We start from the raw sequence: 23,992 nt of genomic DNA, 5'->3' as shown, positions 1-23,992 counted from the left end.
TTAGGAATCAGAATATTTTCAAATTTATACTATCCATAATTTTAACTATAACCCATAGTAGTTGACTCAATAATATTAGAGACTCATGGAATCTACAGACTATCATATGCATCATACACACATTTATATCACTAGGAAAAATACTGTGGCTTAGGAACATTGTGTGTTCGATGGAACATTGTTCCATGAGATGATAACAGGTCTCTCTCTCTCTCTCTCTCTCTCTCTCTCACACACACACACACACACACACACACACACACACACACAGTGCAATGATTTAACAGGACTGGCTACATAATTTGCAGGGCCCCATGCAAAATGAAAACATGGATCCCTCTATTTAAAAATTAAGATGGCGATAGCAGAGCATTAAACCAAGCATGGGTCTCTTCTAAGCATGAGATCCTATGTGACTGCACAGGTTGCATGCCCCTGAAACCAACCCTGGTTAAATGATTTAAGAAATGCTGGGTTAAAAAAATCTTATACAGATTTTATTGCAACAGGACTTCTCAAGCCTTTTATATGCTAATGTGCATTATGAACCTTCAAGAAGTACACATACTGTAGACCAGTTCCCAAATATACTTGACCAAACTCTTCCGAATTATTATAAGGGTCATCTTGTAGGACCAGTGTTCTATAAAAGATTATAAATTTCAGCTTAGGCTGAGCAGCTAGGTTGTATCTGGTTTAATATCAATTTGTTAATCATAAGTCACATTTGGCATTTCCCCTATATTTGGAATAAGGTAACTAGAGATAACTACAGATGCAAATGGTGGGCTTCACTAAATCTACTCTCCAACTGTTTGGCCTTTTACTATTTGGAAGGTCAACTCAGTGGTCAAACAACCCAAGTGTTTTCTGGGCCACTGTACTAGAGATGGCCTGAGCCATCTTATTTTTTACCCTTTATCTTGTCAATTCAGAGGAAACAACATCCTTACTTACCATTACCCAGTTCCCAAGAAATGTTGTACTTTTTACTGGCGCTGTACTTCAACAGACTCAGGGCACTAGAACTGTTCCAGGAGTTATTGGGATTACGACGCAGTGCATTTAGAGCAAATATCAGGTGGAGTCCAGAGCAATCAGCAAAGTTATAAAGTTTGTCTAGAGACCTGGCTGGGAAGAAGCAGAGAAAGGCTTGTAACTTTCAAATCAACATCCCAACAAAAGGAAAATATTAGCTACTACAAAAAGCCTTTCTATGAGCTTCCTGCTAAGAGGAATTACACAGAGGCTTCCAAAAGGGACTATTACCTTTTGGTTCAGGGTACATTTCAAGGTGATTTTCAAAAGCAGCACACACAACTCCAGATAAAGTTTGCAAATTGACAACCAAATCTAGTCTATAGTATATTTTATCTGTTAAGAAAAAATTGAATTCTTAATATTTAGAAATGGGAAGATATCACAAACTAGCAAGATTTATAGTTTTTCTCAAAATATCAGAAAATCTGGCACTGCTGGATCTGAACTCCTTTATGAAATGATAGGAATAGTGTCAGGAGACAAGGCCAGGAAACAATGATTGGCTGGGGAGTCAGAAAATAGCTCAACCTAGCAGCACTTCCAAAACAAATCTCACTCAATTTCACATTTCTAATATTTCTGAGAATGGAAATACCACAACTACTAATAGAAATATGTTCATTGTTAGGTTGATCCCAGATACCATGAATGCTATTTACTGTATGTCCCATACCCATCCCATTCCTTCACGCCTATTGCCACCATTCTGGTTCTGGCTCTCATTTCCATTTGCATGAATTATTACAAGAATGTACTTGCCTGTCTGCCTCTAGATTCTTCCCAGATCGCCAGATTCATCTTCTCCCAATCAATTTCATTAGTTTCACTTATTCCTCAAAACCTTAGTGGATCTGCAAGACCTTTGTTTCTCTTAGTTCAAGGCCCCTACAACTCAACTATAATTTTTCCCCAACTTCAGGTCTCTCTATTACTGTCAAAGAATTCTTTGCAGGTGTTATCCAGTTCTATTTATTATAGAATCCCCTGCCCCACTGGCCTTTGCTCTGATTATTCTCATTCGTCACGCCTTTTCTTTCTCTTTTAAACATATCCAGATTTTACTTGTCCTTTTATACAATGTTTCACAAAATATGGATGACATGATTTTAAGTGGTATACAGATTGAAAAAAATTTTTAGGTTAATAATTATGTACAGGAGTTCACACTATCTTAGTACTCATTATCCAAGTCCCTAGAGCAGGGTTTCTCAAATGGAATTCTGTGGAACACCATGTGGGGCTCTGTAAGATATCATTAGGGGGTTCTGCAAAAGATGACACAGAGTGACCAACGTGTCTCACAGCAGCTGTTATAGGTCTTTTAGTCCTACGAAGCAGGACCATGATCATTTGGTTGAATCCATTATCAGTTTTTGAAGTGGGATACAGGGTTGCTGCCATTTTTATCTCCATATATGTACAAGAAAGTGTCTTTTAAGAAGCATCAAGAAGAAGGACGGAAATTGTCTCATTTTAGTTGAAAATAAAATCCATGGGAACTTATCTCACATTAAACCCAGAATCAAGTAGCTAAGCAACAACAAACAGCATAGTTTCACATTAAAGAAATAAACTTAATTATTAAAAGGAAATAAACTTAATTATTTATTTTTAGTTCCAAAATAGCAATTAAAATTAAAATGCATTTTTAGGCCTATTAAAATTATCATGAAACCAACACATGTGTATACTGATCTTATAATTATCTATATAATCTGACCATGCCACTCAGTAAAAAAATGGTTTCTTTCAAAGTCTCATAGAAAATGTTTTCTTAAGCTATAATTTTATTCATATTGCTTTGACATATAGTTTTAGTAACTTTACTATTCAATACTGTTAATTTATTTTCATATTGAAAACCACATTAACATGAATTCATAAACCTTATTTAAATAACCTAACAAGCCTACCTTTAGAAAAATTATATCCCATTTTGGCTTAAACCAGTTAATTAACAAAAACATACTATGTTTGCCTTATAATTTTTCAAATTCATAAAAAGGAAAAAAGGGATTAATTTCAAGAATGAAAGTTAATTACTTGTTCTTTTCTTCTTTTCTAGAAAGGTTGTCTAAAAGGTCATTTTCAGTTTTAAATAGGAAGGAAAAAAAACTAAGCTTACAGCTTACCATATATTATGTACCATACCTCAACAGCATTTATATGATAGAAATTTGTGATAATGTTTTAGCCTTACTTGGGTAAGGCACCAAAAAAATCAAGTAGAACATTTTAAAAAGAAAAACTGAAGTTTATTCTAACCATACCACTGACCTTTTTGGGGGAACCTACAAAAGAATGGGCTAAAATGTCAGCCAAACTCAACAGATTCTCAGGAAAATATCACTCTATTTAAAAGAGCATTGGCAATTATTATTGGATTATAATATCTACAACTAAATGACTACACTGACATACCATGAGCTTTATATATAATTTTTATCCACAAGTTCCCTGAGACTTGAGAATATTTCAAGTGTTTCTCTGATATAAAGTTTGAGAAGGCTGTCCTAGAGTTAAAGGATGCATAGGAAAATAAAAGTAATCCTAACACTAAAATATTCACTGTTGAGCTGAGAACTGACTTAAACATTCCTTCCACTTGGCAATATTCTCACTAACCAAAGCAATGATGTTTTTAGTTTCTCCAATATAAGGCAAACTCAGTACAAATCTGTTGCAAAGCCAAGTTGCAAATGTGAGAAAAAGACACAGGGCTTCATGAGATCAATGAAAATAATGTTTGATAATTGCTTAAATCACATGCAAATCCACTAATAAGTAAGGATCTAGAAGAATTTTAAGTTAGCTGAACAAGAGAAAACTCACAAGAGTGATAATAAAACAGGTTGCTCAAAAAATAATTTTATTGAAAGTTCATATGAGGTCTACTTTGATGTTTTTTAATACTTATGACTGTGCCACAAAAGTTAAATTATTTTATCAGAAAAATACTCAATATTCAATTAAATATCATTTTGTTCATTCAAATTGTTCATAGTTGCAATAACAGCTTATAATTTAAGTATAAAATGAAATACACTTATTTTCATAATTTTTAGTTTTATTTATAAACTAAAACGTTAATCAAACTTTTGCATCAAAATTTCATATGAATGATATTCTTTTTAGGTAGATTAATCCCCTTTAAGTGGCCTTTTTCTAGACCTAATTGTCTCCATATGATGAGGATTATCTGTGTTTGTTTCATATGTAATAGAAAAACATATATCAAACACAAAAGCACATCAAACCTGTGATTTTATGGATGTGATGGTTTAAGACAAGGAAAATGGTATTTATCAAAAAAATATCAGTATAAAGAAAAATGTGGAAAAATAACAATATAGACAGTTTGTTAATACGGCAAAAATTGAGAACTAGAGAGCTAGAAGTTTGGGAAATACTTTGTGAAGGATAAAGTTTAAGTCCCGCCTCCTCCATGAAGCCATTCCTCATTCAACTCACCAATCCACCTACAGTGACCTCAGCCTTCTTTAAACTCAGGGTTTACACCATTTGTTGTCATCTGAGTGCCTTGTGACATTGTCTTACCTTGGGATTACCTCTTGATTTAGTCACTTCTCCAGAGTGAATGGCATGTTTACCCAGTTAAACTGTTAAGTTCCCTAAGGCTGGTACTGTATCTCATTATATCCTTCACAGCATCTATCAGAGAACAATTTCCTGCCTTAAAATCATGCTTAGGAGTTCACACAGCCCAAATCCTGTTTGTTGCACAAAAATGGTCTAGTAAGAAACTGAAAGTTCCGAATGAAAGATATGCATAATAATTATTATTGCTAGTTCAAGAAATATACCCTGAAGTTTATTTTAAAATGATATATATTTGAATATAGAGCATTCAGTAGATGCTCAACAAATGTAATCTTCCTTGTAACATCTGTCAGGTTCCATCCAAGCAAGCAGATACTTAAAGATGACTTCTACTCTCTCCACCAGAGGGTGCCAATGCCTTTATATCCTATAGTCAGGTTGTCTTGGCATCTCACAGGAACAGAACTTTAAGGAGTCTTGTCTAGCAGGCAATTAAAGATGAGGAGCTGGAGTCTTAGAGAGATGGAAGAGAGAGGCTTGGGAGTCATCTACATAGTGCTGAGAAAGTTGATGCTGTGAAAGTTCTTGAGAGTTTTGAAGGACAAAATGGTAGGACAAAACCTTAAGAAATGTCCACATATAAAGGTCAGGAAGGGGCTTCCCTGGTGGCGCAGTGGTTAAGAGTCCGCCTGCCGATGTAGGGGACACGGGTTCGTGCCCCGGTCCGGGAAGATCCCACATGCCGCGGAGCGGCTGGGCCCGTGAGCCATGGCTGCTGAGCCTGCGCGTCTGGAGCCTGTGCTCCGCAACGGGAGAGGCCACAGCAGTGAGAGGCCCGCGTACCGTAAAAAAAAAAAAAAAAAAAAGGTCAGGAAGAAGGAAAAAAAGGGGGGGACAGAGAATAAGGAGGAGAACCAGAAATGTAGAATTAAGGGACCCAAAAGAAGACAGTTTCAAGGAGGTGCTGGTCAGTTACAGTAGATGTTGGTGAGAAATTGAGGAGAAAAAGGAGAAAGAAGAAGCAAACTTACTATGGTTAATCAAAAAATGAGATTAGACTCTAGATTTAGGTTGGGGTATGAACTTAAAGAATGAGTGGTAGAGAAAAAAGAATAGAGACTCTGGTACACTGAACTTACTTCTTGAAGTTCTGTGGCAACAAAACGAAGAAAAGAAACAAAATAATGACTAGAGTAGTACCAGAGATAGGTTAAAGTAAAAAAATCAAGAACCAAGACTGCAATCTGTCAAAAACCATTTTTTCAATGAGGCTAATCTCAGCTCTATATTACAAATGGATAAGGTCAATGAATTCACACTAAGATATAAATGATGGTCATTTTTCTCAGTTTCCTCAGCACTTCTCACTTCAAAAACAAAATAGACAAACAACAATCGAAAGAACAAAAAATAGGGCTCCCATTAATCTAAGCAACGAGATGGCTGGAATTTCAAGTAGGATTCATTCATTTATTCAACAAATATTTACTGACTACCTACTATATGCCAGGAAATATTATAGTCTCCAGGGTTATAGCCATGAACAAAACAGAAAATAGGTCCTTGCGCCATGGAGTTTACCTCTAATGTGGCTGTAGTGGGGATTGATGGAGTCTGTAAAGCAGGGTAGGGGATAGTAGAACCACTGGGGGTGGTATGTTATTTTAAATAAGCCTCATTGATAAGATTAACATTTGAGCAGAGACCCAAGGGAGGTTAGGGAGCAAGTCAAGGGGATAACTACGGAAAGAATTCCAGGCAGAGGGTATAGTAAAGGCAAAGGCCTGAGACAGGTAAGTGACTGATGATTGTGAAGTAGAGCAATGGTGCCATTATGGCTGCCCCAGAATGAACATAAGGGAGAGAAATAGGAGATGAGGTCAGAGTGGCAGCAGGGTCAGATTGTGTAGGGCCTTACTGGCCATTGTAAGGGCCTTGGCTCTTATCTTAAATGACACAGAAAAACACTGGATGGTTTTGAACATGACCAGATTCACATTTCAAAAGCATCACCCTGGCTTCTGAGCCAAAAAGAGACTACAGGGTGAATAGAGGGCAAAGGTGAGAGCAAGGAAAGTAGCTGGGCATCTATAATGATAATTCAGGCTAGAGATCATAGTGGCTTGGACCTGGGTGGTAGCAGCAGAGTGGCGGAAGTGGTTGGATTCCTGGGATGTTTCAAAGGTAGAAGATTTGCTGAAGATTGGATATGGGGTCTGAGGGGAAAAAAACAGTCAAGGAAAACTCAAGCTTTTGACTTGAGCAACAGAAAGATGAAACTGACATTTAAGAAAGAAGTGTAGAAGGTTGGGAGATGGAAGGAGAGGAAGGCAATCAGAATTTTGGTTTTGGCTACATTAAGTTTGAGATGCCTAACTGACACATTAAGTAAAGAATTTGAGTGATCAGAATATACAAATCCAGAGTTAAGGGGAGAAGTTTTGACTGAAGATATAAATCTGGTTAAGCAAAACATTTTGAAAGGTTGGGAGACGTACAGAGCTATAAAGGAGGGAAAGTGGAACTGTCATAGGGATTTTCTAATTTCCAGATAACCACTGTCCTCAAAGCAGCATATCCCAGTCCCTGTTAATTTTACAGGAACAATTAACATTTTCTTAATCTTATGTAAAGTGCTGTCTGAACAAATCTTATAGATGTGGCCTCATCCCTCACTTTCCTAACTGATAGCCACCTCTAAACTTTTCTATAGAAATTATGGAGGCACAAGTGTCACCTGGGAATTAAAAAGTGACTTGCTAAGTAATTTTGGCTTCCAATTTGTGCTTCCCCAGAATTCTGTCAAGATGAGGCATTAAAGTCTCTTTATAACTCAATACCTAGGAAAGCACCCCAAGTATTAACTCTACCCCAAACAGGCCCCTTTCCATTAAGTGCTTTTTTTCTTTGGAAGGTTGGGTGGGGCAGGAGGCAGCTGCCTCAGAGGATGTCAAAGTATCAACTGAGCTCTGCTCAAGTATGTCCCATTTCTACATTTTGTTTTTCATGAGATTTGATAATCTCTTCATATTTTCATGTGCTCACAATTAGAATAAGCTGACACTACGCTGTTGAACTCAGCACCAATTTCCCGTTTTGAAGTTCAGTACTGTCCTCTAAGAGCTAAGAGTAAGAAACACATGTGTAAATCCTTAGCCACACAGAAAAAGCACTCTCCCTTCACATGAAGTTTTCGAAAGAACAAATAGTTACCAAGGGGTATTTTTGTCCTTTTTGCCAATTTAGAAATGAATAAGATTGGACTGAGTCCTTAAAACAAGTAAACTATTTTTTCCTGCCTGATACTTGCTTAGACTTGGCCAAAGAGTTTCTCAAACACTAGTGTGATGAACTTTGGGTCATGTTAGAACTCCTCACCATTCCTTGACAAACCACATTATTCCATGGCTCTCGTTGCTCTAAGCTTTTTATCTCTGCCTGGAATATCCTTTCTCCTCTTTTCTTCATTCTTCATAGCTTAGGCCTATGGCCTTCTCTGTGAGGTTTTCCTTGATTCTCCAAGGTAGAGACACTGGGGCTCCCTCCTCTCATCTCTCCCAGCTCTTTATTGGCTCCTGTTACAGCAACAGACAACCATGCTATCATTGTTCAGCTCTGCATCCCTCTCTAAAGGCAGACTGGAGCATTTGCCAAAGAGAAGGTACCATGTCTGCTTTTTTAGCATCCATTTCAGTATCCAATACACAATAAGCCTTAATAAATGTCTGACTCCTACAGGTGTTATTTAGGCCCATTCAATACCACTTGCAATCTGTCTGCACCCTATATATAACCCAACCTGAACTACCATTTTCATTGTAGCAAATTCCCTCGAGATTATGTCTATTACTACATGCTGTTAAATGCATTCAAATACTCTACTTATTGCCTTAAGTGTTCATTTTGGAATGAATAATATTGGGGAGTCATATGTTACTATTCAATAGAAACTGGAAGAACAGAGGAATTTCTAGTGGAAGCTAGGCAGACAGATCCTGAAGGAAATGACAGCTGGAGGCTGTTGTCTGCTGACTTTGCTCCCTACCACTGGGCAGCAAGTATTTCTTTGAAGGGAAATCTGAGCAATTCATCTCCGTATCTATCACAAATAAGGAAAGAACAGAAAGCTAATGGCTAGGATTGCCAGATTTAGCAAATACAAATACAAATAATGCTACTGCATTAATACAAGTATGTCTCATTAATATTTGGGACATACTTATGCTAAAAATTATTCATTGTTTATTTGAAATTCAAATTTAATTGGAGGTCCTGTATTTTATCTGACAACTCTACTAAGGGCTGAGTCTTAGAGTAGAGCCACAGTTGTCAGGAGAGAAGTAAGTGGAATTTTCAAGAAGAGATAAGAGAAAGTCATAGAATGATCCAAGAATCAAGATGAAAGAATAGCAATGAGATCCAACGAAGAAGGTGATTTTCAAAATAATAAGGTAATATAATATCAAATCTTGAAAAGTAAAGAAGATACATAAAGGAAGATAAAGACTGAGAATTACTGCAGTGACTCCCAGACCAGAGATTTAAAAAGCTTCAAAAAGGAATGGACCCCAGTATCAAATGACACAGACACGCAGAGCACAGCTAAAATATTTGGGGGGAAGAGGGGCGAGTGAGATATGTCTAATTAGCTGTGGTACGGCATGCCTTGCCACAAGATGGCACTCATAGTTCCTCTTTTTCTGAGTTTCTATCAAACATTTTGCAAAATTTTTATTGTCATAGAACAAAGAGAGTATCTTATGTTTCAAAACTTACATATAACCTTCTGTTTCATGTTCTATCATTTTTCCACAGCTTATCATTGTTTTTCCCTTTAGAATATGAAGACATAATAAATGCTAGAATTGAGTGGAGGTGGGGGAGGCGTTAGAACCTGGAGGAAGGAACAAATGTAATGCTATAGCAGATACTCAGTACAAAGACTTAACAAAAGGACTGGCCATCAAACGAAGACTGATGAGCTTCAAGAAAACTAATACAGATAAAAATGGAAGCCAGATTGCTTAGTGTTGAGGACCGATAACGTGCTGAGAAAGTAGAGACTATGTGTTTAGCACATCTGCTGGGAAACACAGGATGGAAGACAGGTGGACTTTTTCCTTATAGGTAATTACTTCCCAAATCAGAGTTTGTTTGCCTTATTCATAAGTTTCAAATACTTGACCGAAATACCTATTAAATAGCAGTTGACCTCATATAATAATATCTCTACAAAAAAATGCATTTGTGTCGCAGAGATACGTCTACTTAACTAAATAACCACTTTGGTCCCCCAATATTATAGCACTTATTTCTTTTCAAAATAACTTCACATCTATTTGTCATACTATATTGCCCATAGAGTGAATGTTTGAATGGAGGCCTAGAGAGATCACAAGATTTGACTAACATTGCACAGAAACAGAACCACGGGCCAATTTTCCGATGCCTAATTCTATTGAATTATTCTTCCTGTCACTCAATTTCTATTTCAAGTTTTCCACTTATCTAATTTTATTTTTCTGGCATGCATAAAATGAAAATGGCTCTTTGAAATTACCCTGTTTTGAATATTTCCCATGCTATACCAGATATGTAACAGTTAAAAATTACCTATCTTCAGAATAGTATGGGAAAATATGTTCATTATCATCTCTGATTTTTTACAAAACTGAGTATAACCTTGAGATGAACTTTAAAGAAGAACTTACAAATTAATGTACCATTGAAGAGGTAAAATCCTGTGCCTGTTGGTTCAGGTGTATACTTTTGCTAGAATACAGTCCTACCAAACAATCCAAAACAGTTTTCCTTTCAGCCAATAAACCAATCATTAGCTATTTGTTTTTATCTTTTTTTGATCATCAAAGTGAAGACATTATTTGTATCTAAATCTGTTTGAACCCTTTAGACACAAAGAAGAGTGAAATGAAGACAACTTTAGCTTTGTTTCTACCATTCACCTCCCCCACCTCAAACATAAAAAAGGGTGGAGGGGCTTCTATAGCTAGTTCACCAATAATTCCATATAAGCCAAACAAAAGAAAACTTCAAACTTGCTTTGTGGCTAGGCCTCCATGGAGGAACAGCCTTCTTACTGAGTTGGAAAGAATAAAGGGTATTTTTGAATTCACAAGTGTCTGAAAACATCATGTCTGCAAAGTGTGGCTGGCATTTTTATGCATTTAAAGGAGTCCAATGAAGCCCAGCTCCTTACAAATTCCTACAAATAATGAAGAATGGGAAATGGTTTCTGCCACTTGGGGGTCAGAGTGGTGGTATTGCTCCAACCACTGTACAAAGGAGACCTGTCATTTATAGATAGCTCCAAAGTCTTGGATTAGCAAGAACAAAATGAAGACTGGCTCTTACCCAAAGAGTTTACTCAGAGAGACATTTAATATGGAGTAAATACAGCCTCAAAGAGAACAGCTTTGAAGAAGGGCTTTTAAAAGGTCGGAAGAAGATGAAATGAGGAATGTTGTTACTTAGTGCCTGTATTAAACAAATGCTTGCCTTAGCTCTTCTCCAGCACATCTCAAAATGTGGCCAAGTAATAATGACATGCTCACTTCACAGACAAAAAAATAACGTGGAATGGGAAATTATTCGTTAGGATGGGCCCTCAAGCCACTGGGTTGTTCTCAAAGTGTGTGAATGTTCTATTTCCATCAGCCTGGAGACTCTTCCTCTCTCAGGGGCATATCTACCGCTCCACGAACAGCCCAGGATAGTTTGGAAGTCAGATGTTCTCCCCTAACTGTTATACCAGTTAAGTTTGGAAACCCTGTTTTCCCTAATCCTTACACCATGTCCTATCTCCTCAGGCCTTTGCTTTAGGAAGAAAGTAACCAATCACTGCTACCATTACAGCAGACAGCACTCTAGGTGTTAACTATTTTGGAGTCACAGGCACCTTCTATTATAAAATCAACTGGATAGTGGTATTCAATAAAATTTTTAGTTATCTATAACATCACTCCCTACAACCGATTTCTTTCCTGCTGCTATTCATCTCTAGACTTTGTACATATAAATGCATTCATCCATTTGACAAATATTGCTGAGTACCTGTTATGTGCCAGATATTGTTCTAGACAATGGGTTTATAGCAATTATTAAGACAGACAAGGTCCCTGCTTTCAGGGACCTATGCTCTAAATAAGTAGGAAAGGAAGAGTAGGAGTGAGGAGGTGATAGGCAATAATAAACAAGATAAATTCGGATGGTGGTAAGTCCTATGAAGAAAAGAAATCAGGTTAATGTAATGGAGACTGGGTGGGAAACTATTTTGTTTGAGTAGTCAAAGACTGCTGCCCTGAGGTGAGGTGCTGAAGTGCCACACTGCTAAATCATGAAGAAGTTATATGTGAGGGATCTCAAGAATTGTAAAGTTTTTTATAACTCCTAAGTATTTTTGTGTGTTTTTCCTAAGATCAAGGGCAATTATGAAGGTATAATTATCAAAATCAGGAAATTTTCACTAAAATAACCAATAATAATCAAAATCAGAAAATAACATTCACAAAAATTAGATAACAACATTATTATCCAATTTATAGACCTAAATTTTGCTAACGGCCCCCAAAAAATGTCCTTTATAGAAATTTTATTGATCCAGCCCAGGATCACAGATTTCATTTAATTTTCACATCTCTTTAGTTTCCCTTATTCTGGAACTGTTCCCCATCTTTTCTTCGTCTTTCACAACATTGACATTTTTAAAACTACTGGCCATTCGTTTTGTAGTATTTAAGTTGGGTTTATCTGATGTTTCCTTGAGATTAGATTCATGTTATGCAGGTTATAAAAAGTTTGTCCTTTCAATGTAGAATATCAGTTGTTTCGTTGCTAATATGCAAGGCGGATGGGATGAAAAAATGTATCTTTTGCTAGGGAGAGATCAGTGTATGTTTATCCTTCAGATGGCAGCAAAAATGTCAATTCTAAAAACAGAAGTATAATGTGGACAAATCCTATGAATTAGATGCAAATGCAGGAAGGCTTTCCTTACTTGTTCAAAACCCTGAATACAGAGCTTTAGGAAAATCTCAAGAGTCACTAAAAAATTAAGGAAGAATGAGATGGAAAACCGAATGTGATTTATTAATAAGAACAAAGATACGTTTACAAACTTCAAACAAATAAAAATAACTGTGACTGAATATAAATCTATACAGTTTAAATAAAATAGACTAAATACTTAGGTAAATAAATAAGTGCTTTTACATAGGTGATGTGAAAAGGAATTGTTAAGCATTTATGAAATTGAAATTTGTGTAGACCACCCAGTGGCAATCGCAAAGTCTCCACTGTAGTGTAGCTTTCCTTCAATTGTGGTGTAGTATAGTTTATTTTGCCACAAATACTAACTAAAAGCAAACAAACAAGAAAGGTGTGGTTGGGTAGTTTGTCACTAGGAATGATGGAGAAGGAAAAGACTGGAAAATTCAAAGTCTGTATAGAAAATATAAGGAATGAGAGTGGTAGAGACTGAGCAAGGAGTACTGTCACATGAATTTAGCTATTAGACCACTGCATCATAAGGGCCTTGAGGGCATGGGCTAGGATTGTTCTCTGGTTATAGTTCTCTTTACCAATGCCTATCTTAAAATATGGTATCCAGAAATTAAATTAAAACTCTGTATATGACCTAGCACACACAACAGGACTGCTGCTTCCCTTTATATTTCTACACGTCTATTCTATTAGTGCCTAAGTTACCATCGAACCTAATCTGTGAAATTTTAGAGATGAAGCAGAACCAAGACTGTCATTTAGTTCAGTTTCCTCAGTTTTCAAACGAGAAGAATGAAGTGATTAAAGTTAACTGACTTGCCCAAAATTATCCAACAGTAATACCACTAGTGAGCAAACAGTTCAGGTTTGGAACCCCAGAAGACGCCATGAAGAAGCCACTACCAAAATAACACCACCCAGGGAGCACAGGGAACAAAGCACTGGACTTGGAGTCAGAAAACTTGTATTTGAATCCCTGCCTCTTACTTTCTATGAGACCATGGGCAATCATTACAACTATCTGTAAAAATGCAATGATAAGACCTGCCACATAAAAATGTCACATATACTCAATGCAAAAAAGTGATTTGCAAAAAACATTAAATATTAAAGCTATTGAGATTTATTATTATAATGATGATCTCATACCCACAATTTGGTTAAAAAGATGTAATGTTTTTCAAGTACGTAGATGGTTATGGGGATATCCCTAATCCCCATGCTTCAGGAAAGATGTTGCATACATTTAAATCTGACTTTAAAGAGTCTTAATTTTTAAACTTTTGATTATGGAAAATTTCAAACATATACAAAGTGAATAGAATATAACAAATCCCCATGTATCTTTCACATAGCAACAATATCTTTAAAATTCTGCCATTCTTTTTTTTTTACTGTGGTAATATACACAAGACATAAAATTTACCATTTCAACCATTTTTAAGTGTACAGTTCAGTGGCAATAAGTACATTCACATGTTGTGTCTGCCATTCTTATTTCACCTAAACCTACACCTACTCCCCACCTATTCAACTCCATGATATGAGAATCTCACGTTTTAAATCAGACATCTAACACTTCCATTTCTGTCCAAATTCACATGTAATTTTTTTGCTCTAATCCTCAGTTCCCCTTCATGAGTATCATAACACCTCTCTCTCAAAATTGCTGTGAAGTTTAAAGGATGCACTGTACTATCACATAGCAGGCACTCAATAACTTAGTTCACTTGCCCACACCATTCATACGGTATGACTGATCCTAGCGATGCTGTACTGCTAACACAATGGATTCCATTTCATTGATGTGATAACTCTCAAGTTTTATTTGGAATATTTTCTTGATATTTCTTCATTGTTCCCTTGTACCCTGTCTAGGTGGGATATATAAACCTAATTAAGTTTCCAATATGATAACTGTCTCTGTAGAAAAGTGATGAAGAAGTTCTTCATATCTTGGTGATAGTATTTAATTATAAGAGTAATAAAATAAGCTCCAGTAGCCTAAATGAGGAGTTTCTCAACTCAGTGCAGTAAATTATTCAAGTGTATTGATGAGAAAATCAAAAACACCTTTGCTTTCCCTTTAATGACTGAGTCACTGTGGAAGACACAGGAAAGCATTGACTCCCATTTTCTGGGTCACAGCTCTGACTAGGCTCTCTCATCTCTGACAGGTTCTTCTCAGCCTCACTTTATCTTTCTGCATACTAAATTGGGAGATATTCTACGAACTACTCCTCAGCCTTGAGTTCTTTTACAAGCTCCAACAGATGACTCATTTACATGGCTTCAGTCTACAGCTCTATATGAGCAGCTCTAAAATGAACATCTCTGGCCCACAATTCTCTGACTCCAGGAATCTTCTGAACTCATCATCATCTCCCACCCCCCAAACTCTTTTTTCCCTCCCAGAAATCCTGTTTCTGTCAATGATACCATCACTCTCCTGGTCATCCTGTCTTAAACAAAAGCCTCATCCTTCCCTTTTTTTTTTTTTCGGTATGCGGGCCTCTCACTGTTGTGGCCTCTCCCGTTGCGGAGCACGGGCTCCGGATGCGCAGGCTCAGCGGCCATGGCTCACGGGCCCAGCCGCTCCGCAGCATGTGGGATCCTCCTGGACCAGGGCACGAACCCGCGTCCCCCGCATCAGCAGGCGGACTCTCAACCACTGACCATCAGGGAAGCCCATCCTTCCATTTTTTTAAATCCCTATCTCCTATACCCAATTCAATTCCAAAGAAGAGTGAGTCTTCCTTAGAAATATCTTTTAGTTGCTCCACACTTTTCCCAACTCCACTAATTGGAAACATTACAACTTTACAACCTAATTAATGCAATAGCTCATGTGGTCAATCATATGATTTCTAGCATATAATGCTTAATCAAGAAATCAGAATTCTGAACTCTTCTAGAAATCAATCATGCTTCAGCAACCCTTCAACTAACACTTAGGAGAGTTTAAAAAGACATAAATCCTTTTTCTGAGCCAGATAAGACAAAGTTCTCTGTATTGGTAAAGCATGTTATTTTATAACTAGGTCTGAATAATGCAAACATCTGATAATCTTCAGAGAAATCACACTAACAAAATCTGAGTGCAACCTGGGCCCTCTTAAATACAGCTCACATTTCCCTAATTTTACAGTCTCTACATAAAAACCTATATTCCCATTATCACATTTAGAGAGCCCTTCAAAGGTGCCATAAAGTTCCAGTCTTGATAATCTCCAATTAGCGTCCTAGTTACATAGCTCTGAAGTTCCAGTTTACTAGCTTAACATGTAAGCTAGAGCTTATCTTAACTGAAAGCATTTACCTCTAATGACTGGTTTCCATCCCAAGCCCCCAGCTATACAAAACAGCTAACTTCCAGATTTTAGTTTTCTGCTTAGTTTTTCTCAGGCAGTTTAGTACAGTCCAAACATCTACCTTCCCAGGTGGCTCTTCTATCAGAGAATACCCCAATTGACATTCACTCACTGGTGCTCTGGGGCTCAAAGTTTTTATAATATGCATGCACAGATACAATTACAAATACACATTGCAGTCCCATTTGTTTAGTAAAATCTTAGACATAACCTTAGTGTCTATTCATAAGTGGGTAGGAGAGTGGGTGAGTATATAGATGTAACAAAATTACCATGAGTTGTTACTTGTTGAAATTGAGTGATGGTTTCATTATACAAGTCTCTCTGCTTTTTTGCATATGTTTAAATTCTTTCCATAAAAATTTTTAAAATTAAGGTATAAACCTACTATGAATATAATGTAACACTAGAAACAATTAATTGGTTGATCTGTACTCACAGAATAGAGCTATGATACACTAAGTGAAAAAGAACAAATTAATAAACAATAAGTATACTATGGCTCCTTTTTAGGAGTTTGAAAGCTCTCTGTATGTTTATGAGTACATATATTTGCATATCCACAGATAAAGGTCTGAAAAGAGACCCATCAAACTAACAGATAACCCTGGGAATTAGGAGGGATAAGAGTGGATGATCATGTCTTACTCTATATACTGCAATAAGGTTTGAATTTTTACCAGCATCTGTAAATTTGAAAAATAAAGAAAATAATAATAGTAATAATAATATTAACAACTAAAATCTTTAGTGCTACAGGGACCTAGAGGCTTATATTCTTGGGAGTATTAAATACTGAGGAATACTAGAGGTATACGTCTATACTTCAAAGCATGCAACATACTGAAGGTAAAATCCAATCCGTTTATCTGACCTACTCTCTCAAGGCACTGACTTTAATTAAATGCTTTCCCTACCAACCTTATCTGGGACTGCCTTCTGTTACTTCCTGGCAAGGTTTTACTTACGTCTTTGATTTTCCCTTGTTATAGGCAGAACAGATGGAGGAAAGCCATAAAAGATTTTTTTGCTCTTTAGTCTGGTCCAAATTCATAATTTTCTTAAAAATCATGATCGGAGTCGATTTCCATGGCAACCAGTAGTTACTAACTTTGTGCTTGGCCCAAAGACGCTACTATTCCTTCTCTACTTTTAACTCAGGGATCTGCACCTCTCCTTGTTTTTGTACCTACTAATTCTTATAACCTTCAGGTCCTAGTTTCCCTGCCTTCCACTATCTCTCCATCCATGTCTGGGTCTAGTGCTTTTCTCTATCAAAGTACTTGTCATATTATACCAAAAATGTTTATTTAACTGCCTCCCCTGTAAGACTGTAAGAGAGCTGCAACCAGGGGTAGATCCAGGTTTCATGGATTCTGAAACTAATGCAACTTAGGGAGCCTTCTTTAAGAGAAGGATATAAATTATAAATACAAAATATACAAAATTATGTATAACTATGTGTATTAGTTAGAATGAGAAAAGAAATCACAACAGATTATTGAGGCTTTAGAGCATAAGATCCCTCTCTTCTGAGACTTCTTTAGGCAATTTACTAGAAATGCTTACTTAGAAATGCATCCTGATTGCAACCTGGCTTTCCTTTCCCATTACTGGTACACACACACTAACAGGTGATGGATCTTAAAGTCTAAGCTTCAGTAACTTCACCATAAATTTATGTCTGGCTTCTTCACTGCTTAATTCTCAGCAGTCTGCTTAGTGTCCTATACATATTAGATCTTCAAAAATAAAACTTTGATGCATGAAAGCAGGATGGATGTATTAATCCTTCTTTTACCAAATACCTTTTACAAACCCTTGTACTACTTTTAAGAGAAAAGCCTACTGTAAAATCTAGCTAGCCCTTGCCTTCCTCTCCAATAGCCTCTTGAACACCTCTCTTCTTTACCTTATATGTCTAGCCACTCTGGCTTTCTCTCATCACCTCAGGACCTATCTGTGGTGGTCCCCTCTGTCTAGATCCTTCTTCTTATTCTCCTATCTCAATTCAGATATTACTTCCAGCCTAGGTTAAATCTCCCAGTCATCTCATTCATAATATTCCCTACTTCTTCAAAACACTTTTCACGGTTTAATTAAAGAGTTGTGTAAAAAGTAGTTTAATATCTATTTTGCTCCTGGAATGAAAACTTCATGAAGCAGTCATAGTTTGCCTATTTATTCATTGTTTCCCCAACTTACCACAATGCTGTGTACAGAGTAGGTGCTCAACAAATATTTGTAGAATGAAAGAAAAAAATGAATGAATGACGATGAATGCCCAAAAGAATACAACTCTCAGTATATATTGAAGAAAATGTGGTGTTTAAGATCAAAGACATCCACTGGCCAAAAGGAGCAATGAAATGACTATAACATATACACACATATATATATATAAAATAGATAAACAACAAGGACCTACTGTATAGCATAGGGAATTATTTCAATAACTAGTAATAACCTATAATGAAAAAGAATATATATATATACACATAGATATACACACAGATATGTGTGTAACTGAATCACTTTGTTATACACCCTAAACTAACACAATATTGTAAATTAACTGTACTTCAATTTAAAATGGTTAAAAAGATTGAGTAATAATAGTTAACATTTCTTGCTTTCTGTATGCTAAGCTTTGTAGTAAACTCTTTTTTTTTGCGGTATGCGGGCCTCTCATGTTGTAGCCTCTCCCGTTGCAGAGCACAGGCTCCGGAGGCGCAGCCTCAGCGGCCATGGCTCACGGGCCCAGCCGCTCCGTGGCATGTGGGATCTTCCCGGACCGGGGCACGAACCCGTGTCCCCTGCATTGGCAGGCAGACTCTCAACCACTGCACCACCAGGGAAGCCCTGTAGTAAACTCTTTATATGTAGTTATTTCATTTGATCCTCAGAACAACCTTATAAAGAAGTAAATTTTAGAATCAGCTTGTTAATTTCTATATAAGATCCCACTGGATTTTGATTGGGATTGCATTCTACAGATCACTCTAAAGATTAGATTGCCATCTTAACAATAATGAGTATTGCAAACCATGAACACAAAAAATATCTCCATTTATCCAGGTATTTTAAAATGTACTTTAGCAGTTTTGTATTTTTCAGCATGCAAATGCTTCCATGGCGTGGCTATGCAAACACATATTTTGCTAGAGTTGTACCTAATAGTTACATGGTTTGGGGTGCTACTGTAAGTTACATTATTTTTAAAATTTCAATTTCCAATTGTTCATTGTTAGAATATAGAAATACAAATTTCTTATATCAGCCTTTTATCTTGCTACCTTGCTAAACATACTTATCAGTTGCAGTGATGTCTTTGTAGATTATTTGAAAGTTTCTATACAATCATGTTGTCTGTGAATAGAGATAATTTTACTTAACCTTTCCAAACTGGATTCCTTTCTTTTTTTAAATTTTTATTTTATATTGGAATATAGTTGATTAACAATGTTTTGTTAGTTTCAGATATACAGCAGAGTGATTCAGTTATGCATATACATGTATCTATTCTTTTTCAAATTCCTTTCCTGTTTACTTTATGACAAAATACTTAGCAGAGTTCCCTCTGCTATACAGTAGGTCCTTGTTGGTTATCTATTTAAAAAAATAGCAGTGTGTACATGTGAATACCAAAGTCCCAATCTATCCCACCCCCGACCCTTCCCCCCATAACCATAAGTTCATTCTCTGAGTCTGTCAGTCTGTTTCTGTTTTGTAAATAAGTTCGTTTGTATCATTTTTTTTAGATTCCATATATAAGCAATATCATAATATATTTGTCTTTCTCTGTCTGACTTACTTCACTTAGTATGATAACCTCCAGGTCCATTCATGTTGCTGCAAATGGCATTATTTCATTCTTTTTAATGGCTGAGTAATATTCCATTGTATATATACACATCTTCTTTATCCACTCATCTTTCAATGGACATTTAGGTTGCTTCCATGTCTTGGCTATTGTAAACAGCGGTGCAATGAACACTGGGGTGCATGTATCCTTTCAGACCCTGTTTTTCTCCAGATATATGTCCAGGAGTGGGATTGCTGGATCATATGGTAACTATATTTTGTTTCTTAAGAAATCTCCATACTGTACTCCATCGTGGCTGTACCAATTTACATTCCCACCCACAGTACAGGAGGGTTCCCTTTTCTCCACACCCTCTCCAGCATTTATTGTTTGTAGACTTTTTTTTTTTTTTTTTTGTGGTACGTGGGCCTCTCACTGTTGTGGCCTCTCCCATTGCAGAGCACAGGCTCCAGATGCGCAGGCTCAGTGGCCATGGCGCACGGGTCCAGCCACTCCGCAGCATGTGGGATCTTCCCGGACCGGGGCACGAACCCATGTCCCCTGCATAGGCAGGCGGACTCTCAACCACTGCACCACCAGGGAAGTCCTGCTTGTAGACTTTTTGATGATGGCTATCCTGACTGGTGTGAGGTGATATCTCATAGTTTTGATTTGCATATCTCTAATAATTAGCAATGTTGAGCATTTTTTCATGTGCCTCTTGGCCATCTGTATGTCTTCTTTGGAGAAAGGTCTATTTAGGTCTTCTGACCATTTTTTGATTTTTTTTTTTTTTATATTGAGCCACATGAGCTGTTTTTAAATTTAGGACTAATCCCTTGTTGGTCACATTGTTTGCAAATATATTCTCCCATTCTGTGTGCTGTCTTTTCATTTTGTTTACGGTTTCCTTTGTTGTGCAAAACCTTTTGAGTTTATTTAGGTCCCATTTAGTTTCCTTTTTATTCCCATTACTCTAGGAGGTGGATCCAAAAAGATATTTCTCCATTTTATGTCAAAGAGTGTTCTGCCCATATTTTCCTCTAAGAGTTTTACAGTATCCAGTCTTACATTTAGATCTTTATTCCTTTTTGAGTTTATTATTGTGTATGGTGTTAAAGAATGTTCTAATTTCATTTTTTGGCATGTAGCTGTCCAGTTTTCCCAGCACAATTTATTGAAGAGACTTTGTTGTATATTAATTGACCACAGGTGCATGTGTTTCTTTCTGGGCTTTCTATCCTGTACCATTGATCCATATTTCTGTTTTTGTGCAAGTACCATACTGTTTTGATTACTGTTGCTTTGTAGTATAGTCTGGAGGCAGCAAGCCTGATTCCTCCCACTGCCGCTTTCTTTTTCAAGATGGCTTTGTTTATTCGAGGTCTTTTGTGTCTCCATACATATTTTAAGATTTTCTGTTCTAGTTCTGTGAAAAAGGCCATTGGTAATTTGACAGGGATTGCTTTGAATCTGTAGATTCCCTTGTGTAATATAGTCATTTTGACAATACTGATCCTTCCAGCCCAAGAACATGGTATACCTTTCCATCTGCTTGTGTCATCTTCAATTTCTTTCATCAGTGTCTTATAGCTTTTGGAGTACAGGTCTTTTGCATCCTTAGGCAGATTTATTCCTAGGTATTTTATTCTTTTTGATGCAATGGTAAATGGGATTGTTTCCTTAATCTCTCTTCCTGATCTTTTGTTGTTTTTGTATAGGAATGTAACACATCTCCGCGTACTTATTTTATATCCTGCATTTTACCAAATTCATTGATGAGCTCTAGCTGTTTTCTGGTAGCATCTTTAGGATTTTCAATGTATAGTATCATGTCATCTGCAAACAGTGACAGTTTTACTTCTTCTTTTCCAGTTTGGATTCCTTTTATTTCTTTTTCTTCTCTGACTGCCATAGCTAGGACTTCCAAAACTAATTTGAATAAAAGTGATGAGAGTGGACATCCTTGTCTTGTTCCTGATCTTAGTGGAAATGCTTTCAGCTTTTCACTGTTGAGTATGATGTTAGCTGTAGATTTGTCATATATGGCCTTTATTATGTTGAGGTACATTCTCTCTATGCACACTTTCTGGAGAGTTTTTATTGTAAATGGATGTTGAATTTTGTCAGAAGCTTTTTCTGCATCTATTGAGATGATCATATGGTTTTTATTCTTCAATTTATTGATTTGGTATATCACACTGATTGATTTGCAGACATTGAGAAATCCTTGCATCCCTGAAATAAATCCCACTTGATCAAGGTGTATGATCCTTTTAATGTACTGTTGGATTCATTTTGCTAGTAATTTGTTAAGAACTTTTATGTATATGTTCATCAGTGATATTGGCTTATAAGTTCCTTTTTTCTGGTATTTTTGTCTGGTTTTGCGATATCAGGGTGATGGTGGCCTCATAGAATGAATTTGGGAATGTTCCTTTCTCTGCAGTTTTTTGAAATAGTTTCTGAAGGATAGGTATTAACCCTTCTCTAACCGTTTGATAGAATTTTCCTTTGAAGCCAACTGGTCCTGGACTTTTGTTTGTTGAGAGTTTTAAAATCACAGTTTCAATTACAGAACTTGTGATTGGTCTGTTCATATTATCTATTTCTTCCTGGTTCAGTCTTGGGTGATTGTATCTTTCTAAGAATTTGTCCATTTCTTCTGGGTTGTCCATTTTATTGGCATATAGTTGCTTGTAGTACTATCTTATGATCCTTTGTATTTCTGTGGTGTCTGTTGGAACTTCTCCTTTTTCATTTCTGATTTTATTGATCTGAGCCCTCTTCCTTCTTTTCGTGATGAGTCTGGCTAATGGTTTATCAATTTTGTTTACCTTTTCAAAGAACCAGCTTTTAGTTTCATTAATCTTTTCTATTTTTTTTTAATCTCTATTTTTCTGCTCTGATCTTTATGATTTAATTCCATCTACTGACTTCGGGTTTTGTTTATTCTTCTTCCTCTTGTTGTTTAAGGTATAAGGTTAGGTTGTTTGAGATTTTTCTTGTTTCCTGAGGTAAGATTGTATTGCTATAAACTTCTCTCTTACAACAGCTTTTGTGGCATCCCATAGGTTTTGGATCATTGTTTTTTTTCATTTTCATATGTCTCTAGGTATTTTTTGAATTCCTCTTCGATTTCTTCCGAATCCATTGGTTGCTTAGTAGCATATTGTTTAGCCTCCATGTGTTTGTGTTTTTTACAGGTTTTTTTCTTGAGTTGATTTCTAATCTCATAGTGTTGTGGTTGGAAAAGATGCTTGATATGATTTCACTTTTCTTAAATTTACTGAGACTTGCTTTGTGGCCCACCATGTGATCAGTCCTGGAGAATGTTCCATGTGCACTTGAGAAGAAAGCATATTCTGGGGCTTTTGGATGGAATGCTTTATAAATATCAATTAAGTCCATCTGGTCTAATGTGTCATTTAAGGCCTGTGTTTCCTTACTGATTTTCTATTGGGATGATCTGTCCATTGATGAAAGTGGGTGTGTTAAAGTCCCCCACTATTATTGTGTTACTGTCTATTTCTCCTTTTATGGCTTTTAGCATTCATCTTATATATGATGTGTTCCTATGGTGTGTCCATATATATTCACAATTGTTACATCTTCTTGGATTGATCCCTTGATCATTATGTAGTGTCCTTCTTTGTCTCTTGTAACAGTCTTAATTTTAAAGTCTGTTTTGTGTGATATGAGTATTGCTACTCCAGCTTTCTTTTGATTTCCATTTACATGGAATACATTTTTCTATCCCCTCATTAGCAGTCTGTATGTGTCCCTAGATCTGAAGTGGGTTTCTTATAGACAGCATATATACAGGTCTTGTTTTTGTTTCCATTCAGCCAGTCTATGTCTTTTGGTTGGAGAATTTAATCCATTTATGTTTAAGGTAATTATCAATATGTATGTTCTTATTGCCAGTTTGTTAATTGTTTTGGCTTTGTTTTTGAAGGTGTTTTTGCTTCCCTTCCTCTTTTGTTCTCTTCTCTTGTGATTTGATGACTAACTTCAGTGTTGTGTTTGGACTCCTTTTTCTTTTTTGTGTGTATATCCATTTTATATTTTTGGTTTGTGGTTACCATGAGGTTTTGATATAGCAATCTACATGTAAACAAGATTGTTTTAAGTTGTTTTTCTTTTAATTTCAAATGCATTTCCAATATCCTGCATTTATGCTCTCCTCTTCTCA

General features: G+C 36.5%; 1 protein-coding gene across 4 annotated transcripts in view; it reads right to left on the bottom strand.

Moving 5' to 3' along the window:
• The window catches only part of HPSE2 (heparanase 2 (inactive)), a gene marked incomplete at its 3' end in the record, with an annotated part of 568,642 nt that overhangs the window by 260,722 nt on the left and 283,928 nt on the right, over positions 1-23,992 (bottom strand). For 2 of the 4 annotated variants that reach the window (XM_082854941.1, XM_082854942.1), the window contains exon 4: positions 958-1,131. The exons of the other annotated variants lie outside the window; for them this stretch is intronic. In XM_082854941.1, coding sequence (XP_082711067.1) covers positions 958-1,131 — 174 coding nt within the window. The remainder of the gene's footprint in view (positions 1-957; positions 1,132-23,992) is intronic. 4 annotated transcript variants of the gene reach the window in all.

This window comes from Leucopleurus acutus, assembly GCF_964270905.1.
Source record: "Leucopleurus acutus genome assembly, chromosome: 14".
NCBI classification, from domain to species: domain Eukaryota; kingdom Metazoa; phylum Chordata; class Mammalia; order Artiodactyla; family Delphinidae; genus Leucopleurus; species Leucopleurus acutus.
Note: the sequence above shows the minus strand (reverse complement) of the source record. Positions and strands in the feature narration are given on the sequence as shown.